The 27,461-nt window shown below is 38.9% G+C and overlaps 1 protein-coding gene across 4 annotated transcripts; it reads right to left on the minus strand.

The window, feature by feature from the left end:
* Paip1 (poly(A) binding protein interacting protein 1) lies at window positions 1–26,772 on the minus strand. 4 transcript variants are annotated; one of them, XM_032898850.1, is made up of 11 exons: window positions 26,509–26,772; window positions 24,965–25,134; window positions 17,442–17,627; window positions 14,778–14,890; window positions 11,382–11,493; window positions 9,319–9,444; window positions 7,783–7,889; window positions 7,008–7,125; window positions 6,002–6,056; window positions 2,301–2,394; window positions 1–1,201 (listed from the first exon to the last, which is right to left on the minus strand). In XM_032898850.1, the coding sequence occupies exons 2-11, from the start codon at window positions 25,061–25,063 to the stop codon at window positions 1,108–1,110; spliced, it is 1,104 nt and encodes a 367-aa protein (XP_032754741.1). In that variant the 5' UTR covers window positions 25,064–25,134; window positions 26,509–26,772; the 3' UTR covers window positions 1–1,107. The 4 variants fall into 4 exon arrangements, with proteins under 4 accessions (XP_032754741.1, XP_032754738.1, XP_032754739.1 ...); XM_032898847.1 differs by lacking the exon at window positions 26,509–26,772 and adding an exon at window positions 25,711–26,189; XM_032898848.1 differs by lacking the exon at window positions 26,509–26,772 and adding an exon at window positions 25,951–26,187.
* Between the last annotated feature and the right edge of the window lie 689 nt (window positions 26,773–27,461).

Below are 27,461 nucleotides of genomic sequence, written 5' to 3' on the forward strand. Positions count from 1 at the left end.
TTAGAAGAAACAAACTAAATTTTATTTTCCAATTCTAATTTTAATACAGACTGAACAAACAAACAAGCAGAAGTGGGAAAACTAGGTGTATAAGCAGACACAGATGTACCAAATGTAAAACAATGAGTTATTAACACAACTATTTACATGCACATTTACAACAACCCTTTTATATAGGTTTACTTTTAGTTAGTTGGAAAAGATTTAACATTAGGTAAAAACATTACTTAAACAGGGCTGAGGTGGTACATTATAGTAAAAGTATTAGAAAAGTGACCCTCACGGTATACCAATATAAAGCAGATGGAAACTTGAATGACAAATACCTAGTAAAATTTTCTAGTAAAAAGTCAATGCACCATGCAATGAAATAAAAATGAGTAAGCCATATGAAGAAAGCAGAATAATACTGTAGGATGGCGGGTAATGAAATTAGTCGGGTGAAGCAAACAAAAAGCAAAACACTCCTGAATTGGAATAAATCCTCAATGAAGAGTCTTGGTTCCTTAGCTGGTGTCTAAGACCCACCCACCCCACACTAATGACATTTAAAAGCCCTTGGTATCAAATAGCATCTACATATGTAAATAGGTTGTTTATAGACTCCAAGACTTTGGTGCTAAAGATTTTCATGATTGTGATTAGTACTTGAAACTCAATGTATAGAACATCAAATGCTAAACTAAAATAAAAGCTGTAGTAATCATATCTAAAAAAGAATGCTACATTTTTGCAGTAATATGTATTTCCAGGCTAAGACTTTTTAACCTCGAGTAAAAGAAGTTGAACAATAAGCATCTAACCAGCTAGCAAAATTTTCTTTCAACATTTCATTTATTTCAAAATCGATTTTATTGCAGCCAAAACAGTAGAATTAACTGTACATAATAAAACTATTATATATATATACACATTTAAGTTACAGGGAATAAAGTTTATTTTGGCAGGTAGTGTTAAACAAAATTAAAGTTGCATACATTAGTAACATAACTCAACATCCTTAATTTGGTATAAGTCTGACACAGTTTCTTGCTTTCCTGTGTTCTGCTAAATCACCATACCTAAACTTAAAAAAAAAAAAAAAAACTGATATCCTCAAATTTAACTTTACTGTTTTCGCTTGCGCTCTGATTCCAAACAAAACTTTTCATAAGCTTCTTCAATCTCTGGGTCCATCTCATCATCGATATCATCCAAATATCTATAAAAGAAGTCAAAAATGATTCATGTGCCTTTCTGTTTTTCAAATCCAAAAATGTCTGGAGATGTTAAATGTACTTTCCGAAACAGAATTTTGTTATATTTTTAGATATGTTCACTTAAAAGTTAATAAAAGGCTTGGCATATAAATTTACATCTTATTAGTAGACACTTTAATTAGAATTATTTCAAATTTACCTATGACTTTTTTATTATTCCACTCAAAAAGTTGTATCCTACCAGTGGTTATATCTAGTTAATATCAAAACCTATTTCTGCAAGGCTATTTCACAAAGGCAGGTCACTTTTCCACATATCTGAAACCAGCCTTGTGTAGCAGAAAGCTCCTTTTGAGATTATGTTATCCAGGTGGCCCTGTTCCCAAATACAGGAGTTTAAAATGATACAAAGCCTTGCGGCACAGTGGTACACGGTTGTAATCACAGCACTCCAGAGATGCCTACGGGATGTCGAACAACTTTAGAAATCAATTTTTATTTCTACCGACATGGAATTCAGAAAGCAAACACAGGTCACCAGGCACAAGTGAAGCATGCATTTCTGCCAACTGAGCTATCTTGTTGGCCCCCCAAATGCTATTTCTATTCAAAACTTGGGCATAAAACCTTCATTTAAAAAGTGAGCAATAAGGGGCTTAGAAGGACGGTTCAGAGGAGAGCAGTTGCTAGGAAGCACGGAGACAGACCTGAGTTTAGCAACCCAGCACCCAAGCTGGAAACCAAGTGTAACCAGTGGTTGTAACTCCAGATCTGGGGAGAAGGGACAGGCCTTTCCTGCAGGTCAGCCAGCCTAAGTGAGTCTGTTACCTCCGAGTTTAGCAAGAGAGCCTGACTCAACATTACGTGGACAGTGACTGAAAGAGACATCTGATACCTGCCGATCGCTTGCTTCCACATGCACACACACGTACATTAAGAATACATCGGGGCTGGGGGATTTGAAAGCTCAGTGGTAGAGCGGGGCTTACCTAGGAAGCGAAAGGCCCTGGGTTCGGTCCCCAGCACCAAAAAAAAGAACCAAAAAAAAAAAAAAAAGAATACACACACACACAAACTATCAGTATGAAAAAGAGAACTTACGGGTCACCAGCCCCTGATAAATCTGTTCCATTTTCTTCATAATCTGGAAAAAAGTCCTCTCTTTCAAGTAACTCTTGATACTTCTCTTGGTAATCTATAAAACAACACAGGAAAAAAAAAAAAAAGGGCAGATAATCTTATGAAATGAACAGTAAATTTTACCCCATAAAGTTCTTAATGACTTTATACTAAAAATTACATAAAATGCTTTCATAAAACATACATTCTTAATTGCCTTGCCTTTGTTTCACTGCATGCTCACAGACCCTAAAATATTTTTACATACTATTCTTTTAAATGTTAAGTACATTCTACAGTTGGTTGCTAAAGATTAAACCTAAGGTCTCCCTTATGGCATATAGCTACAAGTGAACGATAACCCCCAATCGACCTCTTTTTAACTTCTTTGAGAGGGGTCTCACCATGTAGCTCTGGCTATCCTGGAACTTCCTATGTAGCTCAATGGGCCTCACGCTCACAGAGGTCCTCCAGGCTTTGCCTCCCAATGGCTGGATTAAAGGCATGTGCCACCACAGCAGGCTCTTTTTCACTTGTTGTCATTCATCATTTTTGTTTGTTTGTTTTTGGTGTTTTTGAGACAGTGTCCCTTTATCTGCCATCTCTTTATAGTGCTTTGGAACTCACTATGCCAACTAGGCCAGCCTTAAGCTCAGAGATTCTCCGGCTGCTACATCCAAGCACTCAGTGTGGGATTAAAAGTATTAGCCACTACTCCTGGCTTGGTTTATCTCGAGCCAGGCCTGTCTTTTAAACGTCCGGACTCTACAGAGTAGCTAGCATTACTGTCTTGCACCATACAGGCTAATCTTCATTCTTGTTTTGAAAGGTTATTACATCACTGGATTAGTTTTTTCCAAGACTGTCTTTATAAAACTCTAACTCAACACCAGGGGTTGGTGCCGGTCTCTAATTTTGACAGATTAGAAAATTTTATATAAAAAATTTCCCTGCTATAAATCCCAGAGGCTGCTGGTTCAGCTGCCATGGGGTTTGCATTTAAAACACGCACACACACACACACACACACACACACACACACACACACACACACACACACACAGGCAAGAATGTTCAAGGCCCTGGTTCTGTGTTGAACAGGAAGACAGAACTCATACACCAATCTCTCATCGTTCATAAACATCTAAGGGTTGGTATCTAAAGGATGGATCTGCAGAAGCAACAAACAAAATAACAAACAACAACAACAACAAAAAAAACACCTCAGTGGCAAACAAAATTTTATTTTATGTTTGGGTTTGGAATGAGGCCTGGCACTCCGGAGAAACGGTTTATCCAGAGTTTGTAACAAGAGAATTGACCTTGAATTTCTACTTTCCACATAAAGAAGCCTCAAGACAAAAACCAAACAAAAAGAACAAACAAAAAATATCCAACTTTTTCCAAGTTAGTGATATACTAGCAGTGCCTGGCAAAAGCAAATGTAAAATTATTTTTAGTAGAGGTCCTAAAACCAAAGGGACGACAGGTTTTTAATCAAGAAAACAAAAGGTTAAAACACTACTGCATTCATACTGAAGCAGGTAGCAAGTCAAACGGTTTACAAAAACAATTGTGTGGAGACAGAGACGGCAAAGAAGATGTGCTGAGTAAATCGGTATCTGAACCTCTGGGGAAAGACCAGCTTCTGTGCAATTCTCTTTCCTTACTGTTGTGTAATTCCTAAATAGAGGCTTACACAAAACAAAGACTACATATAGAATGATGAGAGAAAGGATTTGAAACTTTGAAAAAAAAGTCAAGGTAATAATAATAATAATAAGAAGAAGAAGCAAAAAAAAAAACAAAAAAACAAAAAAACAAACAAACAAACAAAAAAACCCCAAATTCCAAAAACCAACCTGAGAAAACCAAAGTGAATCTCTGTTAACAGTAGGAACAAATTTGACAAAATAGACACCAAAGAATAAAGTGAAGGAGGATAACTCTGGAAAATTCTGCACAGAAGGAAGTCTTTCAATTGTTCTGTGAGAGAGGGCCTTCCTATGTTGCCTAGGCAGGTCTCAAACTCCGAAACTCAAAGGCTTCTACCCCAGGTTTCTGGTGTGGCCTCCATGCTCCAACTCTCCCAGCCAGCTTTTAAGAGATCTGTCCTACCAGAAACAGCATTATTCACATAAGAATAGTTAAGAATGGGTTATTGGTAAAGAAAGACAACTATATTAACAAAGAATCCACAAGAATAAATAGTATTCGGAATACTATAGGAAACTTATTACAATGAAGAGAGAAAAAAGGTTAATACCTGATATTGAGACAATACAGTAGAAAAATATTTAATACCTACTATATTATTCATGTAAAACTTAGGTGGGTTAAAGGTTTAAATAGGAAAATAGCAAGCATGATTTTTAGGAGAAAATGAAAATGTAATTTAGTAAAACCAGTAAAATCAAGACTGATGAAACTTACAGCATGTCTATGGAAACACATCATACATAAAATGGAAAGAGAGCCATACAGCACAAAGGGATAAGCCTCATCCCTGGTCAAGATCATGTTTTTCTAGAATTTGTAAGGAATCACAAATTTGTAAGACAAATGACCCAACAGAAATAAGGGAAAAAGCCAACCAATAGGCAATTTTCAAATGAAGACAAAATAAAACATAGGTTAACACCCAGGAAGAAATTCTGGATTTTTTTAAAAAAAGATTTATTTTATGTATGTAAGAGAAGATACTGTCCCTGTCTTCAGACACACCAGAAGAGGGCACTGGGTCCCATTACAGATGGTTGTGAGCCACCATGTGGTTGCTGGGAATTGAACTCAGGACCTCAGGAAGAGCAGTCAGTGTTCTTAACCACTGAGCCATCTCTCCAACCCCCGAAATTCAGTGTTATTAGTCACGAAAATACGTCCAATTTCACAGGACTGGAATGACAGAAGTTATATCTAATAAGCACTGCCAAGAATAAAAACAAAAGTCCTCTAAGACACAAGTTAGAAAACTAAATGGAATGATCAGGCTGAAAAACTATCTATCCAGCAACAGCGCCCAACTTAGAGAAACTAAACATGCTTGCGCCTGTAACTTAGAGAAACTAAACATGCTTGCGCCTGTAACTTCGCTCTACTTCTTCATCCTAGAGACTCCTCTGCGCCGAGGCATGGGACATTCAATGCTTGTTATTTAGAGGAAACAACTGGAGAAATCCTAGTTACAGTCGGCTGTAGTTTGTATTAAATCAGAACTCTCAGTCTACAGTCCCTCCTGTATAACGACTACTGCATTTTTTCTAAAATAACCCTTTATTGGAAGGTATGCAGAGATTTGGATTTTAATGACTTTGAACTGTAGATACAATGCAATCTGTAAGTACTAACATTAAAATAAGCTGCTAACTAGTCAGTCAACTAGAATCATCTTTGCCTTCTATCCTAATCATCAGAAAAGTTAAGATGAAAACACACAGTAGAAGGAAGTACAAAATAAAAATGGCTGCACTTCGTGGAGGTATGAAATCTTTGAGAAAGTAACAAGATACTATAAACTAATTACTTAAAATGGTCCCAAGTAATCTACATAGGACAAATTGTAACCTTACAAGTTTAGAACATATGAAACCCACCAAGAAAAACCATACTTTGTACTGTGTCAAGGAGTGGTTTTATGTAATTTATCACTTAAGAAAAACGGGAAAGTAACTGAGACAACATACCTGGGTCAGCTGCAGTAAAAGGAACACCATCAGATGTATAAAATGTTGGTTCATTCTAGGATAAATCCAAATGATAAAAATCGGCACTCATTTTAAAGTTCATATGGCCTGAGTGTTCCATCACCCACAGTCATATTATACACAGTAAGCACCCCTACTTTCTCGACAGCCCCTATGCTTCACTGGGCATGCACATGGTTCTTATATTTCCATTTGTCCCCTCACCCTCTTGTAGTTCTAAGGCCCTGCTGTCGTGTTTGATTCATTCCTGGATGAACTGCAACTTAATGTTGACTTAGTTTAGTTTTATTTTCTTAATATCCTGCCACTTTTAAAGAGTTTACAAGATTGGGGTTGAGTATTTCTCTGTAGCTGCTTTATTTGGTAATGTCAGAAGTTATATGGTAGAGAACATCTGAGATACAGAAATGTGGTTATAATGCTGACCCAAGCATTATCACTATTCCTTCCTTAACAACGGTGTATCTTGGTTTAGTCTCCTTTTTACTAGAGGGTCTCTATTTACATGATCTGCTGGCTTCTGTGGCAATAAAAAATTTAATAGGCACTGAATTATGAGAATAGCTTTATCTAATGCAAACAGTTTCCAAAGTAGAATTCATCATGTGGTGGCTTGATTAAGGAGGGCTCTCATAGGCTCATATGCTTGAATACCTGGTTCCAATTGGTAGAACTGTTTGGGAAGGATTAAGAGGTGTGGTCTTGTTAGAGGAAGTGTCACTGGTGGGCAGGGTGTGAGGTTCCAAAAGACTCTCAAGCCATCATTACAAGTGTGCTCTGCCTTCTGTATATGAACTGAGATATAAGCTCCCAGCTGTCCCTGCCGGTGTCTTTGCTCAGTCATAGGCTCTAACTCTCTGGAACTGTAAGTCCAATTAAATGCTTTCTTTTTAAGTTGCCTTGGTCATGGTGTTTTATGACAGCTATAAAAAAGTAAACTAAAACAAAGCATTAAGTGAAACTTAAAATATAAATACTGGCATACCATGAAGTAGTTAGGGTCATTTTCAGGAGTAGCTTCTCTGTATGTTGAAGTTGCATGGACCCTGCCCCAGTTACTTGATCGAAGTTCAACAAGCTTCAAGAGCATCTGTTTTACATCTCTACAGACAAAAAGGTTTTAAAAAGTGAATATGCATCTACTGCAACTGCTGTCAGGCTCTATACTTCCAGTGACTTAAAATGCTCGATTTATTTAACATAGGTACCAATGTTTTAAATTTCTAGACATTTTCAATGACATAATTCACTGTATTGTTTTTACTTAAAAAAAAAAAAGAAAAAAAGCTTGAAGCTGGCATACGCTAGCGGCATACTCCTTCAATCTCAGTACTTGGGAGGCAGAGGCAGGTAGGTCCTTGTGTAGTCTGCCCTACTTAGCAAGTTAAAGGACAGCCAGAACTATATAGTGAGACCCTGTCTTAGAAAAAAAAAAAGCCAAACAAAGCAATACCTTTAAAATACGTTCTACTTTACTGACTATATGGTCATGAATTCTACTAGTGTCTTATATTACTTATGGTAGAGTTCACTGCATAAACACTGGGTCCATGTTTAAAGTCATAATATTCTTTCTCAACGAATTCATCATATCTTACCACAAAGAAAATCTTAAGTTTTCAATTTTAAGTATAGCTGAACAAAATTTATTAGAGAAACCATAGACAAAATACTAGATTCAACTATTCTTTGAAGTACACAGATTTAAAGAACAGTAAGAAAATAATAGAAGACTAAGATCTACTGGCTTCTTTTCCTACCTGCTGCAGTTTGCATCTAGGACAACATTTTCAATTCTCTGAATTATTTCTTCCATATCAGTTTTCCCCTTTTCCTTCCAAGTATCTTCTAAAACTGACCCTGTCAACTAAAAGCACAGATGTCAGAAAAAAACAGAAATAAAGTAAAAGAGAAATTTAAAAAAATGTATTAACAAAAGCTGGAACTTTTTCTTAACAAAATGAATTAAATGGTTTGGTATTTCCAATTATTCTCTGCCTATTGTCTATTCAGAGACTTCTACACTATCTCTGTTTTCCTTTGATTAATTAGAAAATAAAAGTATAAAGCTTCATATCTATAATTATATATTTCCTATTAAGATTGGACATTTAAGTTTGACTACCTCTTTTTAAAAAATAATTAACAGTGGAGTGTGACCTAAAAATTATAAATTGAAATAACCCCCTCCCTGCCAAAAAAATAAAAAAATAAAAATCAACAGCCGACAGTGGTGATACACACCTTTAATCTCAACACTTTGGAGGAAAAGGCAGATGGATCTCTGCAACTTTGAAGGCTAGCCTCAAGTCTATAGAGCTATTCCAGGACAGCCAGATCCACATAGTGACACCCTCTTGACACAGACACACACGCACACAGACACACAGACACACACACAGAGTAACTGTTTAAAAATGGCTATAAGCATGAAGGAATGCTTAAATTAACTACCGATAACTTCAAATTATAGTGAGGCTTTTTTAAAATTCATTCATGTCAAACCCAACTGGTCATATTTTTCCCTGGAAGATGGAGAAAGGAATGCTGACTCATCACTAAGGAGAGTATACAGTAGCTCATCAAACTTTGATGTTAACTGTTGATATAAAATACTTATGCTCATGACCCTTTGAATCTGTTCAACGCTTTATTAAGTATCTGTAAAGAGATAATGAGAGACTACTAGCAATGCTCTAGCAGCCAAATAGGAAACTGCCCCAACTTTTATTAAAATAATGGATGAATGATGTATTTAAATACAATACAATACTAAGAAGTTACTCAATACAGAGCTAAATCTCTCTAGAGTGATTAAGATACTTCATCTGGGAGCCAAAAACTAAAGCTGAAATAGACTAAGAATGTTTTTGAAAGGACACATAAGCATAGACAGGGAAGGGAGTTTACAAATGGGCTGGGATGAAGGATTTCCACTTTTCCTTCTAATTTAATCCTTATATACTCAATATACTATATTGTTTCTAACTTATTTGAAAGCCAAATGTAGGATGCCAACTATTTAACTTTAAAACTTAATCTTGAATTTGTGAACTACACATACTTTCCATCTTCTAAATTATGTATCAAGTGGGTGAAAGTTACACTTAAGAGTATAAGCTGGTGAGATGGCTCAGCTGGTAAAGGCACTTGCAGCCAGACCTACAACCAGAGTGCAAGTCCCAAAATCTACAGGGTAGAAAGGAAAACCCTCAAGCTGTCTTCTGACTACACAATAAATGTTTAAAAAAAGAAAGAAAAAGAAAAATTAAAGAAAAAAGAAAATAAAAACCAACCTTTAGCAACTTTACTGCACAAATTAAGTTGTCATCCATAGGATTAGAGAACAGAGCATTCAGCAGTTCCCGAAGACCAACCTGAAGAATATCTGCTCTTGTGACCTGTCCATTCGTCCCTTTAATCTTTAGGAGAAAAAATAGACAATTAAAGCAACGAGAGTAAAATGTGATAGAGACATATAGAAGTAGTCTATGAAGGTTGCAAAAATAAGTATTTGGGTTAAATATAAAAAAATCTCAGGAATACACTGCAGTTAACTTCATCAAATTAATTATAATTGTTCTCTACATAATTGAGACCTTTAATAAAACTGCAAATCACAGGTAAAATTTAATTTGTATTCATTACATATAAAACAAACATGTAAGTCCACTTCAATACTGCTGCTTCACCAAACATGCTGTAATTTAGGCTATCATTTAAAAAATATTCAAGTTTTTTTGTGTTTGGGTGTTCTGCCTAAATAGATTTCTGTGCAAAATGTACATGTCTCCAGCTCATGGAAGCCAGGAAGAGTTGGACCCTTTGGAACTGGACAAAAAGTTCTAAGCCAGTAAGTGGGTACTGAGAATCAAATTCTGGTCCTATGGAAAGGAAGAGATAGGTATACTGTAGCGGTCTTCAGACACAGCAGAAGAGGGCATCGGATCTCATTACAGATCTTGTGAGCCACCATGTGGTTGCTGGGAAATGACCTTTGACAGAGCAGTCAGTGCTCTTAACTGCTGAACTACCTCTCCAGTCCCTTTGCTTTTTATACAAGTTAAAACTACCCTCTTTCTATATTAGACTACTTCATTAACTCATGTGTAGGACTAGTGCTTTGCCTCCATACTCCCCATAGAATTTGCAGCCTTATCATTGCCACACAGGAGATGCTAAATGGCTTTTTTGTTTGTTTTTTTTTGAGACCAGGTTTCTCTATGTACCCTTGGGTTTCCTGGAACTCGCTCTGCAAACTAGGCTGGATTGGAACTCATAGAGATCCACCTGCCTCTGCCTCTCAAGTGCTGAGATTAAATGTGTGCACTGCTACCATCCATCTCTGAGCGGCATTCTTTTCTTTTTTTTTCCTATCTACTTATTTATTTTACATCCCATCGCAGCCTCCTCCCTCCCTCCTCTTCTCCCAGTCCCACCCTCCCCTTCTCCTCTGTGAAGGGAACACCCCTCCCACACCCCCCACCATGGGTACCAACCTGCCCTGGCACATTAAGTCGAATCAGGAGTAGGCACATTTCTGAGTGGCATTTTAACATGACTTCATAAAACAAAGATGGATTGGATTTATTTTTATTTTCTGTACATGAGTTTTTGCCTGTATGTATGTATGTATGTATGTATGTATGTATGTATGTATGTATGAGCATCATGTGTGGTATCCACAGGTCTAAAAAGAGTATTCGATTCTCTGGAACTAGAGTTGCAGACAGCTGCGAGCCACCCATATGCTGGCTCTCAGTCTTTCACAAGAGTAGATCTAGATTTCCAGTCCCCTGAATGTGACTTAATTTAAATTGGTGTTTTTATTTATCTTACAAACAAATAAAACTGAAAAAGAAATATACAAAGACTTTTAAAGTGTTATCCTTTTATGGTTAGAATAACCCAGCACTGAAGCCATGTGTGGTGCCCACACCTGTAATTCTAGCACTTGGGAGGCCCCAGTAGGAGCAATGCTACAAGGGTGATGCCAGCCTAGCTGACACGTTAGCTTCCTGAGAACACAGCGCTTCTGAAAATTCAGTTGTTACTTTGTAACATCCTGCTCATGAGTAGAGAAAATGTTATCAGTGTTCCATTCAAATATAATTAAGTACAAAACGATTTGCTTTCCCTCCTATTTCCCTCCCTTTACTTTGCTTAACTTTAACAGGTTCTCACTATGTAACCCAGGCTAGCCTCCACCAAGTACCAGGATTGCAGGCAGTTATCACCTGCTATCACTGCACTAGTTTTTCCCCATTTTATTTTTGATGGTGGAAAGTTAACATGAACAAAATTCCTTCCTGGAATTTTATGTGTTCGAGCCTTAAGTCCTAATAAGAAATGCTCTTACCTCCAGGTTAAGATATAGTTCTCCCAGAAACAGAACAAATGCATGAAATCGTTTTCGAGTCACTTCATCCCCTTTGGCAGCTTGGTCTTTAGCTTCATACTCCGTCCGGCACCTAATGAAGACATATCTTTTATTATCTCATACCTAATGAAGATGTATCTTTTATTCTCTCACACTGTTTTTGTCTCTTCAACAGTAAAACAAGCTGGTCTGTTAACCCACAGCAATGAGGGCAAGGACTGCCCTGACCTCTCCAAAGGCTGCAGTTTGAGAAAATGGCAGGAATAAGTGCAGTAAAACTATTTGACTATTGCAATATTAATAATAAAGACTTCACAAGGTTCAGAACATCCTAGTACTAAAAACAGGAAGAAAAAATTATTTAATGTCTAATAGGTCTTTTTTACTAAGAAGAACTGAACTTTGTTTTTCTTCGACTTTTTTTTAAAAATAAGAATGTATGTATATATCCAGTTCAGCTGAAGGGTGAAAAAAAGAGTCCTTAAGGTTTTTCTTTTCTTTCTTTGTGCGTGCGTGCGTGCGTGCGTGCGTGCGTGCGTGTGTGCGTGTGTGACACTGGAGACCGAATCTGGGCTTTGGGTGCATGAGGCAAGGCAAGGCAACAACGAGCTGCCTCCTCAGCCCTTTTCATAATTTTTAGATACGTTTTTTGCTAAGTTGTCTAGGCTGCCCTTGAACTTAGCACGTCACTTAGTAGAGCCATAAGATATTAAGACACAATGTATGTGCCCAAGTAAATCCTTACTCCCATACATGGATGATTTCACCTAACTATTTTCAACAATAAGAAGAACCCGTGTTTATTTCACAAAGGTGAAAAAACAAAGACCAGATTTCCCGCAATACCACTGCAACTTCACTTAGTCCTTTTCAAACTACTAAGGCAAATACTTTTAAGGGTAGAACTGTGCTGTTTCCCATTCACATTATTAGCACTTTCTCAAATCAGTATCTTTGATAGAATTACAGTACTGTAGGAGTTCACAATTGGAAAGAAAACTCAGAACAGAGAAAATTCAAACAATGAGAACTTTAATAAGGTGGCCTTTCTGGCATCATACCCTGCTTAGATTCCACTTTCTCTGTCCAGATACCACAGTTTGTACTTAATTACAGTAAGGGTAGTTTTTAAAAATATATGTAACTTTGCCAATTTTTCCAAACTGTATTTATCCAGAGCTATTTGAAAACATTTTCTTAAAACTTTATTATTCTTATATGTATGGGTGTTTTGTCTACAGGTATGTGTACCATGTGCATGCACTGCTCACAGAAGAAAAGAAAAGAATGCCAGGACTGGAGTTACAGAGGGCTGTGAGCTGTCATGTGGTTCTGGGAATCAAACCCAGGTCCTCGGGAAGAGCAGCCAGAGACTCAACTGCTGAGCTATCTTTCCAGCCCCACTAGGCTTTTTCTTACTCACTCTTAAGAGATCTCCTTTATTAATGCATAAAAAGAGCTCACTGCTATATATAAAATTTTGAATTTTACTTTACATAAATTTGACTTCTCACAAATGTAACTTATATTTAACTAATTTTATAAATCTAAGTTTGTGGTCTATGGGTACAATATCTTGCTTAAAATAGTTTTGAGAACCCAAGATTTGCCTACTCATTAAATACTTACCCCAGTTGCCTCATTTTAGTTTGATGTACTAACATGGTATAGGACAAGAACCCTATCCCCTTTAGCTGCCAGCACATTCATCTTTTATAAGTATTTTTAAAGTACCACCTTTATTTCTTTAAATTAAAATATAATTACATCATTTATTTCTCCCTTTCTCTCTCCTCCCATGAATTATTTCCCCCTTCAAATATATATGGTCTCTAGCCTCTTAATTTTTAATTGTTGTTACTTATGTATATGTATATATGTGTGTGTGCGTGAGTATTCTGCTCAGTCTGTATGTTACTTGTATGCATACGGTATCAGGGCTGACTACTTCCCTAGGACTGGTAAATAGTCTTATGTCAACTTGACATAAGCTAGAGGTATCTGAAAGGAGGGCACCACAATTGAGGAAAATGCCTCCATAAGATCTAGCTGTTTGGCATTTTCTTAATTAGTCATTGATATGGGAAGGTGCAACCCATTGTGGTTGGTGCCATCCCTGAGGGAGATAGGTATTTCCTGCGTTCCATAAACCCCCCATCCCCATTGCCTCTGCATCAGCTCCTGCCTCCAGGTTCCTGCCCTGTTTTGCGTTCCTGTCCTGACTTCCTTTGATGTTGAAAATCAATATGAAAGCACAAGTAAGCCCTTTCCACCTCAGGTTGCTTTAGCCATGGTGTTTCATCACAGCAACAGGAACCCTGACTATGACAATAGGGAAGATTATTTTTTCCCACTCTTATACAGAAATATTTTATAACCATTATTATTATTATATTGTTGTTTTGGTATGTTATATGTGTGTGCACACACATACAGGCATGTCCAGTAGAAACTGAACTCAGGACTTTGTACTCTAGTCCTGAACTACATTTCTAGCCTTCCACTAGATATAGTTGTGAGACACGATGTGATTATTGGGAATTGAACTCAGGATCTCTGGAAAAGCAGTCAGTGCTCTTAACCACTAAGCCATCTTTCTGGCCCCAATAATAAATTTATTAAATATGAAAATAATCTTATTGCTAAGGACCATTCAAATGATGAGAAATTTTTTTTAAAAGAAAAAAATCAGCTTATATTTTATTTTCTTTTCTTTTTTTTGAGGAAGGATATTTCACTTTGCAGCTTAGGCTTGAACTTAAAACAATCCTGGCTCAGGTATGAGCTACCACACACTAAGAAAATTAGTTTTCCCTTGTACTTCATAATCAATGCCACCTCTTGATATGTAATAAATACTAACTGTGTAATTCAAGCACTACTTCTACACTGTAACAAAAATATACAGCAAAGAAGATTCCACAAGAACTGAGAACTATTTAGACCAGATAATTAAAATTTTAGAGCTCTTAAAATAGCTATTATATAGCAATTAGAAAGACAAGAACAAGTGACAGACGGAACATAACAAAAGTTCAGGTTTAATAATGCTGTGTGATGCAGGTGGTAGTTCAAATCAATCAAGAAAAAAACACGCATTATTCATTTTTATCTAACTTAAATTCTCAAACCAAAACTACAGAAGTACCTAAGAACACATCAGTAATCATTCTGATGATTCTGGGAAATAAAATCTTAAATCCAAAACCCAAATCAAAGGCTATTATAGGAAAACTGACACATTTGACTGTAAGGTTTAAATATTTTAGAAATTAGCCTGGTTTACCTATATTCCCCTGGAACTCTGTATATCATGAGGTCTTTAGAAAACATCAATGGTCAAGTCTATTATGTGTAATTTTTGTTCACACTGACCTTTGAAGTAGCAATTGGCGGAAGTTGCCACTCTGTGGGCTAATTGTCAGATGATGGGACAGGTAATTACACAGGCGAGCTCCCATGTAAGAGAAATTTGGGATAGACGTGGCCTTTTAAAAAGAAAAATTCTGTATGACACAAATACATTATCATCAATTCAAACACGTAGCAATATTGTATGGAGGAAACCATTTTGGCTACCAAAATTATATAGTATATAAAAAAGGGTTTTGTTAGGCAAAAGGAAATTAATTCTCTCACTTAGCCTTATTATACTAAGAACCACAGTACAAAGAAAAACATTTAAGGCAACTTCTCTGATTCCTCATTTATCTGAGGTTACCAGAAAACAATTAGAAAATGTCCTGATGTTAACCCATTTTTGCTGAAAATACAGATATATATACAGCTGCTTGGGAACAATTATGAAAGATGAGAAAGAGAAACATAACTATTGATCAGCGTTGCTTCTCAGGGTAAGAGCACAAACTTTGGGACCTAGCAGTCCACAAGACACCCAAGTTTTCTGCTTTGTGACGTTGGCCACTACTAAAACCTCCCTGAGCTTCATTTTGACACACAGAAGTGATTAACAGCACTTGGCATGACATCTCAAAACACTTGGAATAAAAAGAAAAACAACTAAGCCACTTAAAAAGAGAATAAAAAAAAAAAAAAAAAGAAAACAAAACAACAAAGCCAGAATATACTACATCTGGAAGAGAACGTGATGTAGTGAAACCAACACCTAAGAAATCTGACTTCAGTTGCAGATTTTAGAGAACAGCAGATGACCCAGTTCACCACCTCATGGGAAATAGGAAAACTCACTGGGGTGTTAAGAAGCCTGACTAAGGTCACAAAGGTAATCGACCACAGATTCTAGTCTAACAGATGGGCTGAAGCCTCTCTACCCTCTTCCAGATCAGTTTACTAGAGCAGACCAAGTCACTTAAACTTTTCTGCTCAGGATATATAAAGTATACAGAAGAATAACACTTTCAGCCACTGAGCTAGATTATTTGTACAATGCTTAGGATTATTAGAAACATAGCAAATGCTTTATGATTAATATTTTTTTATTTCTAGGTTTTTTTGGTTTTTTTTTTTTTCTTTCTCACATCTGGTTCATTTCGGGGGTGGGGTGGGGGGGGACAACACTGATTTCTCCTTATAGAAATCCAAACTTCTATTTTCCCATTAATGGCTGTATATGTGATTTTCCAGTTTAAATACTTTTTCTTGTCTCCCCACATCAGAGGATGAGATTGTAGATTGCACTTTACTTTAAGCTGCCCCACTTATTTCCCATTCTCTCCATCCACAATCTTGAAAGCTTTGTTTTGGAGACAGAGTATATTTTTCTTTAATTGAAATTTCAAGAAGAATGCCCCACATTTGAGGTAGAGAATGATAGCAGTCATGTGCACAAATTCAAGGTCCACTGGGAAATCTCAAGTGTTAAAATTTGAAGATCCAATCACAATTGTTACTCAAGAAGACTTACATCTTTCCAGGCTATCTATTTTTCTTCTTTGGTCTTATGTGGCAGAATTAAGTGATATACTTGAATGATTAAGACAGCCTTCCTAATCTTGATACAGACTAAGGATGACACAACCTCTTAGAAGAGTGATGTCTTTGCATATCATCTTTGTAATGCATGGTCTTCTATACATGTTAATAATTATTTGGGAATGGTAAAAAAGAAAGTTCCTTAACTTTTAAAATTGTACTGAAGGCGATTTCAAAAATAAAGTTTTGGGGGAAAAAAAATAACACTGTCTGATACAGTTTGAACCCTTATAATGGCACTAAATGTGCCACTGCTCAATACATGGCGATAGAAGCTGAATATTGTATGATAAATGTCAATTGTGAAGTCTTTCAGGAATTAAAATCCAAAACCTAAGAGTGGACATGGCCCAATCCTACAGCCTGGAAGATGGAAGCAGAATTTCCATTAGTTTAAGGCCAGTCTGGGATAGTGAGTTCTAGGCCAGCCTGAATACAAAGTGAGACCTTCTGAAAAGCATATGAATACATAAATTAAGACAAGAAAAATGTTTGAAACTTAATTTTTGACTATTTTGCGATCTGGCTTATTTTTATTTATCTCAGTGCTGAGGACTAAATTCTGGGTCCTGTACTTGCCTGGTTGGTCCTTGGCCACTGAACTCAATCCTCAACACCACTTTGGCTTTTTAAAGACAACTCATTTGTGAGGCAAAAAAAATTCTCAACTTTTTTCTCCCTTTCTCCAATAGTCCTACATAATTAAACACAGACGGGGGAAAACCCTACAACTGTTTTGTGTATGTTAGTTCCGATGCTACAAAGTGGGAGCATGTGAGGGTGGGTATGTGATTCTTGTGTAGACTTCTTTGTCAGAGCCTAAAGCCCCTTTCTGTGCTATTACTTATGTGTAAGCCCGGCTTCTGTAGACCACAGCTATGCAGGCCAATCGATGGTGTGGCCTGACTCTAGCCTGGGACCTCTTAACTATTCGAATTATAGGCAGACTTCAAAGCTCCTATTAATTAACCATAAAACATTAATGAGTTTGGATGAAACAGACAGTAACCTAGTCTCTTTCAAAGAGTATCCACATTCTGGGCTCCAGAGAAACTCCCGGCCACCCCTGGCTACGAGCCTGCCTACCTGTTGGTAGATAAGCTCCACAAGTTCTTGCAAAGCATCGTCTGTTGTGACCCATCCATTCAGGGTCTCTGCAAACTGTTCGATTTCTGTTTCAAAACTGCCAGGCTGTTCTGTAAGATGATTCAGAAAATCCTGAACGTATTCTGATAGAGTGGGATAATCCTCACAACCATCCTCATAGGATTCCTACAGTTCAAAAATGAAAACAAAAAAAAAACAAAACCAGAATAATTCATATAACTGGCTTTCAGTTGAGGCAGTCTCTAGCAGTGAGTTTTGGTTAGTATCTTGAGTAACTTTAAGGATCAGAAACTAAGTGCATGCAGTTATTAGTCTCCCTTGCTAACCTAAGTGTTTTTAAAATCACTATAATAAGCAATATAAAAAGAATCTAGTTACAGATGAAATAAACTCTAGTTACAAATTTGCATTAAAACTGATGGGAAAAGATGGACCAAACAGAAACCAGAATTGCCAACCCAGAAACATTCACTATACTATTCTATTCTGTACATCCTCGAATGAGTTTAAGACTACATCTATATTGAAAGAAAAAATACCGTCCAAAATTAGTATATGTCATTTATTTGTTGATACCCAAGGAAGGGGAAACATATTTAAGTTTTAAGTATAAAATTATATTATAATGTATATAGTAGGAGAACTAAACCCACATCCTCAACAACATAAAGCCTTTCTGGCGGCTTTATGTGGTTTCTAACCAATCTGGATAGTAGCAGTAGTTTTAAAACACTATTTTTCTCACTGAAATATTCCATTTTTCATAGCTGCTAACCTTGTAACTAGTGCCAGGAGTCTTGATAGAATTATGTAAAATTCTAGCAGGCTAGAATAACATAACATATCCCTCTCGCTCTTATCACATGGAATACTATCCAAAGCATGCTAAAGTTTATCTCTTATGCTCAAACTCAAATTAGAAATAATAAGCAGAACAGAGAAGTAGTTTATGAAGGACTCTAAGTTCTAGAGTCAGTAAGTACAAAGAATAGCACACCAGGCCAACTTTCCTGTGATGGAGCTCCTCTTTCTGATATGGCTGTACCTCAGCCTTTCAAGAGACACACCAGTCACTCCAGAACTAGATTGTCACACTACACAGTAAGACTGAATCTGAGATCAAACCACATGCTGAGTGACCACTAAGTGACAAACTATATGGTACTTCTATGACAATTATCTGCCGTGCACAGCAGGCAAAGTTAAAATTCTATTCTCATAATCCCACGATGTAAGGTGCATTCAGATATGGAGGTAATTATGGAAAACATGGCCAGACAGTCTTGACAGATAATATCTGGAAGCTGGTAGACAAAAGCTTAGTGGTTAAGAGCACTTGTTGCTGTTGTTGAGGATGTGGGTTTAGTTCCCAGCACCCATATGGTAGATCATAATAACCGCCTCTTTACCTCTGTTACAGAGGATCCAATGCCTTCTTCTGACCTCTGCAGCCACCAGGTATGCATATGGTCCACACATATTACTTGTTCACACAACATCCATACATACAAAACAAAACAGATTACTAAAAATGTTAAAGTAGGAACACCTGAGCTGACTAAAAGTGCAAACAAAATCCCTTCCCAACTCGTCAGAAATCGGTGGAAAGATAACCTAAGCAGGGGCAGATGCAGAATGTTGGTTCCAAAGAGGGAGAGACTTGGCTTGACACTTTTGAGGAACAAAATCAATAGCTAATGCAGAGGACTGAGGAAGGGATAGTGGCTGTTAAGAGTTAGTTAGATCCTGCTTGGTTTTAGGGGGTAGAATAAGGAGGCTAATTAAATGCAGTGCGTGTGTGTGAGTGTGTGTGTGTGGGGGGGTTATACAAAGTAAAGCTGCACACAACTTGAATAATTTGTGTACGATAACAAAGCTAACTAAAAATTATACTTTTATATCCTACACTATTGTCAAAATAACTACATATTAGAACACAAATTTGACACTTTGTAAGTGTTAAGATATGTTTCTTGGTAACAAACAAATTCTATAAGCAAGATATTGGTTAAATTACATTTATACAGTGTGCTTTCATATAGCCACTTAAGAAAACAAGACAGAATTTATATATCTAACATATAACTTATATTATATATATGGCAGGATATACATATCCATCCTTCCAGAAACAGTCACAAGATAATCTGTTAAATGAAAAGAGCAAATATAATTTTTTTTTTTTTTAAGAAAGGGACTTATTTGTACAGACCCATCAACATTTCCGCAAAGCTAAACAATTTAACAACACATCTGGAATGAAAACATTGTTCATATTATTAATACTTCCTCTTTATTGAAAAGTTGTGAAGCAGTTAAGCATAAAACATTAACATGTATATTACCTATCTCAGTATTTCAGAATTAATAAGGTTTTGGTGGACATGGTCAGTTTTGGAGACTTAAAAGAATCTTAATATAATGACAAGGAGTCTAAAGACAGCAGCTGATATTTTCTATCAAATGTCATTCACTGCAACAAAAGCACAGTTTACAGTGTCCAATTTCAGCTTTATATAAAGTCAACAGAACTCTCTAAAATAGAATTCAAGTCTGGTAAGTAAAACAAAGTTGTTCTGAATACAGAATAGAGGAGAGACCTAGGTCTGCCGTTGTACAGAGAGTTCTGAACAGAGGCATCCCACCTGGGCTCGAGTCGAGGCCTGCACTGCTTCTCTAGCCCCTCACCTTTCAAGGAATTCTTCTGTCTTCATCATGGAGACAACCAGCTTATCAGTTGAAGAGTATTTTTTCAAGCTTTTTTCTTAGAGTTCTACGCAGGAGATTATGAGGGACCACTAGTTTACAAATGTACCTTTCATGAAGGTAGTCACTACGTACTGCAATGTCAAGAGGTCCTAATCCAGGCACTGGGAGAGGAACCTGAGCACAGACTGAGACTCTGGAATAATTCAGACTACTTAGGTCATCAGCTGGATGAATCCCGAAAAGGATGGGGGGTGAGTCAACACAACCAAGTTTCTGCCCAAACCCTATTAGGAAAAAAACTATGTAAGATAATTGTTTTACACTTTAATTTAAATATGAGATCCTTATGAAGTTAAGAAAAAGGTCAAGCTACAAAGCCTGGAGTTCTAAAGAATGAGATTTGACGGTTATTCATACACGAGAAAGTAAGCATCAGAATTTGGGAGGAGGCAGGATTTACAAAGGAGGTAATAAAATGGAAAAACATTAGAGGCTGTGGTCTGAGGAGGAGGAGGATAGAGAAATATCAACTCAGAAATCAAAGGGTAGCTGAGTAAGGAAAAGTGATGATCTGTGTCAGGTTCATAGGTTAAAATCTGAAAGAGAATGTTGGCTGCAGTCTTAGAAATAAAGATGATTATACACAAAGACAGAACAAAAGTAGTAATATTAAATATGTAGTTCTAGTATAATTATAAGAGATTTTATTAAAGATCACAAAAGGTAACTGACATATACCATAGGACACAGCATAGTCTTTTAAACTGAACAGATTATATTGTGTTGGGGCCTAAAATAAAGGCAGGTTAAGACGACTACATATTTAAAAAACAGAGGAGCATCATTTACAGTCATAAAAATAGCATCGACATACCTAGAGGGATCAACTGCAGAGACGTGCATTCACTGAGCATCACAGAGTACCGATGACAATTTTCAAGAGAAAAAAAGGCAGCAGTAACTTGAAGGAAGATACTTTTAGGAAAAAAGCTTTTTTTTGCTGGTGATGGTATAGTAAGACACTAACATTTTCATCTCTTAACAAGGGCTTGATGAGATCCTATATGGAACCTTTTACCAGTAAGTAACCTATGATTAAATATTCATGGTCATATTAATTTGTCTAAGAAGCAACCATGAAGAGATGGATATAGTAACTTGCTAAGACAATATGAAAAGGAGGAAATTCTAGCAGCAGAGTGAGAAGGAATGAAGATTAAGAGCACACATAGTTGTGAAGGAACCTAAAAGGCACAGCAGAAACCACCATAAAGGTTTTCTGTGTGCATGCATGTGTGCACATTTGTGGGTCTGTCTATGCACGGAAGGCAGAGGACAACTTGTGAGAGTTGGTTCTCTTCATCATGTGGGTCCCAGGAACTGAACTTAGGTCATCAGCTTGGCAGCAAATCACTTTACCTGCAGGGCCATCTCACTGAACCAATTATGTATAAAAGAACAGACTCAAGGGATTTCTGGAAACAGGAAGATTTCTAGAGAAGAACTTCCATAAAGACAGTTTTTTTACGCTGAGATGGCTCAGTGGTTAAGAGCACTGATTGCTCTTCCAGAGGTCCTGAGTTCAATTCCCAGCAACCACATGATGGCTCACAACCCTCTGTAATGGGATTGGATGCCCTCTTCTGCTGTGTCTGAAGACAGCAACAGTGCCTTTACTCATTCACAAATCAAAAAAAAAGTACACTCAACAACAAGACAGTTTTCTCTGCTTTGTACTATATGACTAATGCTGACCCAGCATAAGTATTGAACTATGTGTGGAATGTGTGAATCTAGCTTACTTTGGAACATGGCTATTATACAGAAAAGATTCCCTTATAGGAACTTATATGAAAAGTTGGGGCTAATGAGGATTCTCTTGTTCTCCACTAAATGGACTAAAAAACATTTAACCTGGACTATGAGTAAACACTCATGTGAACTAGTAAGGTTGAGAAAATGTACTGGGGCATAGCAGCAAAAGCCCAAGCACTTACCCATGAAATTCATAAGAATTACAACACAAGAGTCATTCAGGGAAGAAACTGTTAATTAATGCTCTTATGCTTCAACCAATTTTGCTTGGAATTCCAGTCCATTATGGACTGAACAGAAATTAGGAAATATAGACTTTTCAATATCCAATTTAAATTTTGTCAACTAATTAAAACAATCTTTAAAACAAAAGGTCAGACAGGGCCAAAGAAGCTTCTAGTTCATAATTTGTTTTAGTACACTGAATAGAAAAATTGTTGCACTAATAAATAAGCGAAAGAATTCCTAAAATACAACACTGATTCAAAGGAAGTGGTGGAGGGGTAGAGAAGATGGCTTGGTGGTTAAGAGGATATAACATGGGATTGGAGGGATTGCTCAGTGGTTAAGAGTACTGGCTGCTCTTCCTGAGACTGGAGTTCAATTTCAAACATCCACATGGCGGACCACAGTTGTTGTACATAATTCCAGTTCCAGAGGACCCAGCACCTTCACACAAACATACATGCAGGTCAAACACTAATACACATACACATACGTCATTAAGGAAGGAAAAAAAAAGGGCCTGTGTAAAGACCCAGTTCCTTTCCTAGCATCCACTGGCTACTCACAACCATCTTGTAAATCCATCTCCAAAGAGATCCGATTCTTTCTCTGGCCTGCTCAGACAAATGCACTCACTTGTACATAACCACAAACAAATATACTTATAATTGAAGGGTCATTTGAATTTTATTCAGGACTTCGAAATGAAAAACAACAACAACAAAAAACAAACAAACAAAGAAAAAAACCTGTATTCCTCCCATGATAAAATAGTTCATGGCAACAGGAAGGAAAATGAATGGGTAACTGGTTTTGGCTGCTAAAAGTAAACATTCTCAAGGAGTTTATTCAACTACTCAAGCTCTTTAATGGTTCCTTCCATTTCTGAGCCAAATACAACTTTGACAACATGCCAAGCTACTCCTGTTTACTTTTCATGACAATGGCTTTCTTCACCAAATCGACTGCTCTTCCGGCCATATTCATACTGTCTCCTGTCTAATCCCAAAGCTAAAAGATGAATGGAACTTCTATTTCTACAAAATTCAGAGTTTCCACACTGATCAAACATGAGGAGAACCAAATACAGATTACAGAAGGTATGCAGTCATTAATTTTAAGAAACCATAACTACTGGGATGGCTAAACAGAAAATACCAAGTTCTGACTAGAAAGAGCAGCAAGCAGCAAATCAGACACTGTGAGGAATGTAGACTGGGAAGGTCTTAGAGACGATGGCTGATTCTATTAAGGTTGGCTACTATAATTCTTCTTTTACATACCAAGCAGAAATAAAGGCATATATCAGTCAGGACATAGACAAGAGTCAGCACAATAGCCCCAAAGTAGAAATTATCCATTGATAAAGGAACAAATGGAACCTTGATAGAGTCAAGTGATGTGAATAAATTATCTCAAATTATGTTACAATATAAATTTAGATGTAGAGCTAGAACAATCTAAAAAACTTCATTTATGTAAGCTTTGAAAAAATACTTTGTATGTCAAAATGGTGAGTCAGTACTCACACCCAAACACTGGGAACAGGGCAGCAGAGGAGAGGTGAGGTGAGAGGTTATCAAGCTCAAGGATAATTAGTAATACAAATCAAAACTATCTAAAGAAAACAAAACAAAGCTCAGTGGGTACCTTTGGGCATGAGTGATAATTTTAGGGATGAATGGGGCTTATTGTATGTTGATACTTTTCTGTTTGCTTGTCAGAGTTGTCTTGAGTGGTTAACTGTGAGCTGAGCCTTGTTCATTCTATTATCCAGTAAACTGAAGAGACTGAGAGACTTCTAGCTGAGGTATTACCAATCATCTTTTCAATTCACCACTGTTATGCCTCCCTTCTCTAATGCTAATCTCTCTGCATTGACTCATTTGAATTTAGTAAGCACAATGAGTTTCTTCCTATACATTTTAACCATACATTATGCGTCCTACTAATATGAAAACAAGGACCAATTAAGATTTGCTGCATTATTGACAAAGATTAAAAAAGTGCAGAAAGTTCTTTATACCTATGTATAGTATACTTATGTAAATGCTTTGCCAAAATCGCTTACATATTAAGCATGGTGAAGTTATACCTGTAATCCCAGATTTGGAAGGCTGAGCAGGACAACTGCCTTGCCTGCCTCAATCAAAAACAACAACAACAACAAAATAAAGACAACAAAACCCAATCAATCAAAGACTGTTTACAATATTTCTGTATATAACATGTAACCTGCAACAAAAAATTGTTTTAACATAATGGACAAAACTTGCTCTAGAAATAAAGATGTGTGTTTCTCAATATTCATAAGAATATCTACAGCAAAACGCTATTTAATTTACTTCAAAGGCCACACCAAAGAATATTCTGCAACGTGACTAAAATCAATTTAAAGGAAGCTTTCCTGACTGCTCACTGTACAGGTTATCTAGAAGGTTCAGAAGTGGATTTTAGTTTTACGAATTGAAAATGTTTGACAGTGGGCTTTTCATACCAGGTTATTTAATATATTCTTTTTAAGTACTAGGAACACAACAGTGAAACGAGCCAGCAAGAATTCCCATTCACGCAAGCTTACACACCAATACCTCATACATAACTGCAAATTATATTCCTAAATCATGACTTCGCTGAGTAAGATATTTCTGTGGGTAGTACAGAAAGCAGCCAGCATACTCTAGCGAGAATAACCACTTTATTCCAATAGTTTTACACAAGAGTTGTAGGAGGTTTAAAAAAAATGTACTCACTGTATAATTAGAAGAATAACCTGATGGGTAAAATTCGGGGGCGTTCGCAGACAGCTTAGACATTAGCACAGGAGCTACAACCACCTGGGGCTTAGCCATTGCTGACTCCGAGTTCTGCTGTGGGATTTTATCCTGTGAACTAGGTGGAGCTCTCTGGGGCCTCGTTTGTTCTGAGAAAGAAAAAGGAAAAGAAAAAGCAGTGCTAGATGTATTCATTCCTTTGTATATAGCAACTTACTACAGATTTAGAAACCGTCTGAGAACTTCCGGATTTTAGGAGTTAAATACAAAACGTAAGATCGTTAAGAGTCGTACAAAAGAGCTTGCAAAACGGAACAATAGCCTTGCTTTGGTTAGTGGGTGCACATACCTGCCTGCAAACCGAAAGTTCGAGGGCTTTTCCCACCCCTTCCCTCTCTAGTAAGGAGTTGGTTAAGAAGTGTGATGCTCGCCTGGGGCCCCGGGTTCACTGGAGAGAGGTTGGCGATTCTGACTTCCTCCCGGGACGCCAGACTAAGCACCCGGCCCGGGCCCCAACCCCCGGCCGGAGCGCACAAAGGATTCCAGCCACCACCTCCTTCCAAACCCAGTTCCTGGCTAGTCCCTACCCCGTGCCGAGCGGGCCCCTCGGGGAATGCTTTCGGAGAACCGGGGGGCGGATTCGGCGCGCCGGGGCTCGGCGTGCGCGAAGGCCCGCGGGGGAAAGCTGGCCCAGGAGCACCGGGGCCCCTCGAGCTGCTCCGTACCTGGGAGCGCCCCAGGCCGGGGAGGCCGCGCGGGGCCGGCGGGGGCCTCACTCTGGGCCCCTGGCGGCGGGGCGGTCCTGGGCTGGCGCAGCGGCGGCGGCTGCAGGAAGCCCGGGGCTTTGGGCTGCGGCGGTGGCTGGTGCTGCGACCGCTCCGCAGGCCCCGCTCCGTTCGGGAACCCGCCGCCCTCAGGCCCGCCCCCTCCGCGGCCCAGGCCCCGGCTCCGGCCCCGACCAGCACCTGGAGCCCGATCGAAACTGTCCGACATGCTCCTTGCTCTCCAACGGGGCCGCCGCCGCTGCTCCGAATAGGACGCGCGGGAGGCGCCGCGGGCCGCCTGTCACCGCTGTGCCTCACTCAGGCCTCATGGAGGAGGCCGGCGGGCCCTGCTCGGTCCTCCGCGCTCCGGGCCCCCGCCGACGCGCCGCAGCACAGCGCCCGCCTCCCCAGCTCCCTTCGGCTGGCGGACGCTCTCCCTTAAGCCCCACTTCCCCCCCCCCACTTGCCCGCCCGCCCGCAGCTGGGGCCGAGACAGGTCACAGGGCCCCCGCGGCCCGGAGGCCCGGGGCGGCTGCCCTCCCGCCGGCTGGCGACGGCCGCTCGCGTTCGCGGATGGCTGGCTGGCTGGCTGGCGGGCGGGCGGGCGGGCAGGCAGGCTGGCTGGCGGGCGGGCAGCCGCGGCTTCACCCAGCCGCTTGGACGAGCGACGTCCGGGCCAGCAGGCGGCTCCGCTGACGGACGCGTTCGGCGGTCTAGGCTCCCGGGGTCGGGCTGAGGGATAGTCCGGGGGACGCTTACCGGGCGACTCCGACCTCCCCGCTGGTTCCTCTGGAGAAAAGTGCGAGACTGACGGTTGGTGCCAGGAAAATAATCCGGGGGGAGGGGCGTGGGCGCAGCGCCAGGGTTCGCCGACGCGCACCTCAGTGGGCGCGCAGGTGTGTTCAGGGATAGCGCTCCGGCCGACCCCCGAGGCCTGGCGGCGAAGGGGGCCCGGGACGCAGCCCTCCCTCTGCCCGGTTGTCTGCGGAGAAAGGGAGTGCAAACAGAACGCAACCGCGCCCGCCTTCCAGTTCCCGCTAGGTGTTATCACACACACTAGGTCACGTCCACCAAGCCTCTTCCGCTGCCCTTGTGTCTTCCCTCCAGGAACTTCTTAGAAAATTACACTACCTTCCATTGCACGTCCGCTTCTTCCCTCTTGCATCTTCCACCCTCGCTGTCCAATAAAGTTCGTGAGCAAAAATTGCAAACCACTTAATTGTCAATGTTCAGAAGCCGCCTTAAAGAAAAGGCAGGTGAAATTAATTTTAATATCCTTACTCCTATATGCTCAGATGGTATCGTTGTAACCTGTAATTAATGTTAAATGTGAATGGCATAGCCTCTTTCTTTGAAAATTAGTTGAAGGCTAATGTGTATTTTACACTCAAAGCATTTCTCATTGGGACTCAGGCACATTTAGAATGTTCCAGAGCTACGTGTAGTTACTGGCTGCAGCACTGCACAACACAATTCCAGTAATTATCTGTAAATTGTTTTTGTCAGGGCTGATGGTGCTAATGCCAAGTGGAAGGTGAATGTAAATAATGAAAAAGGAAAAAATAGATGCCCTTACTGTTGCATTGAGCCATCTCCAGAATTCTGAGTTTAACTCTGTGATTTAAGGAGGGCTTAATGGTTTTCCAAGTTTTATCTACAGTATCATTTCAAATAGAACCAAAATGTCCATATTAACCATTTTTATTAACCAT

Source organism: Rattus rattus, chromosome 3, assembly GCF_011064425.1.
Source record: "Rattus rattus isolate New Zealand chromosome 3, Rrattus_CSIRO_v1, whole genome shotgun sequence".
In the NCBI taxonomy this organism is placed as follows: Eukaryota; Metazoa; Chordata; class Mammalia; order Rodentia; family Muridae; genus Rattus; species Rattus rattus.

Bases quoted from the DNA above. Each gene is read 5' to 3' on its own strand.
- Paip1 (XM_032898847.1), bottom strand. From the start codon at position 25,978: ATGTCGGACAGTTTCGATCGGGCTCCAGGTGCTGGTCGGGGCCGGAGC. The intron at 25,135-25,710 runs GTACGGAGCAGC...TTTCTTTCTCAG, and splicing joins CCGGCCTGGGGCGCTCCCAG to AACAAACGAGGCCCCAGAGA. The intron at 11,494-14,777 runs GTCAGTGTGAAC...TGTCTTCATTAG, and splicing joins CGCCAATTGCTACTTCAAAG to GTGCCGGACGGAGTATGAAG.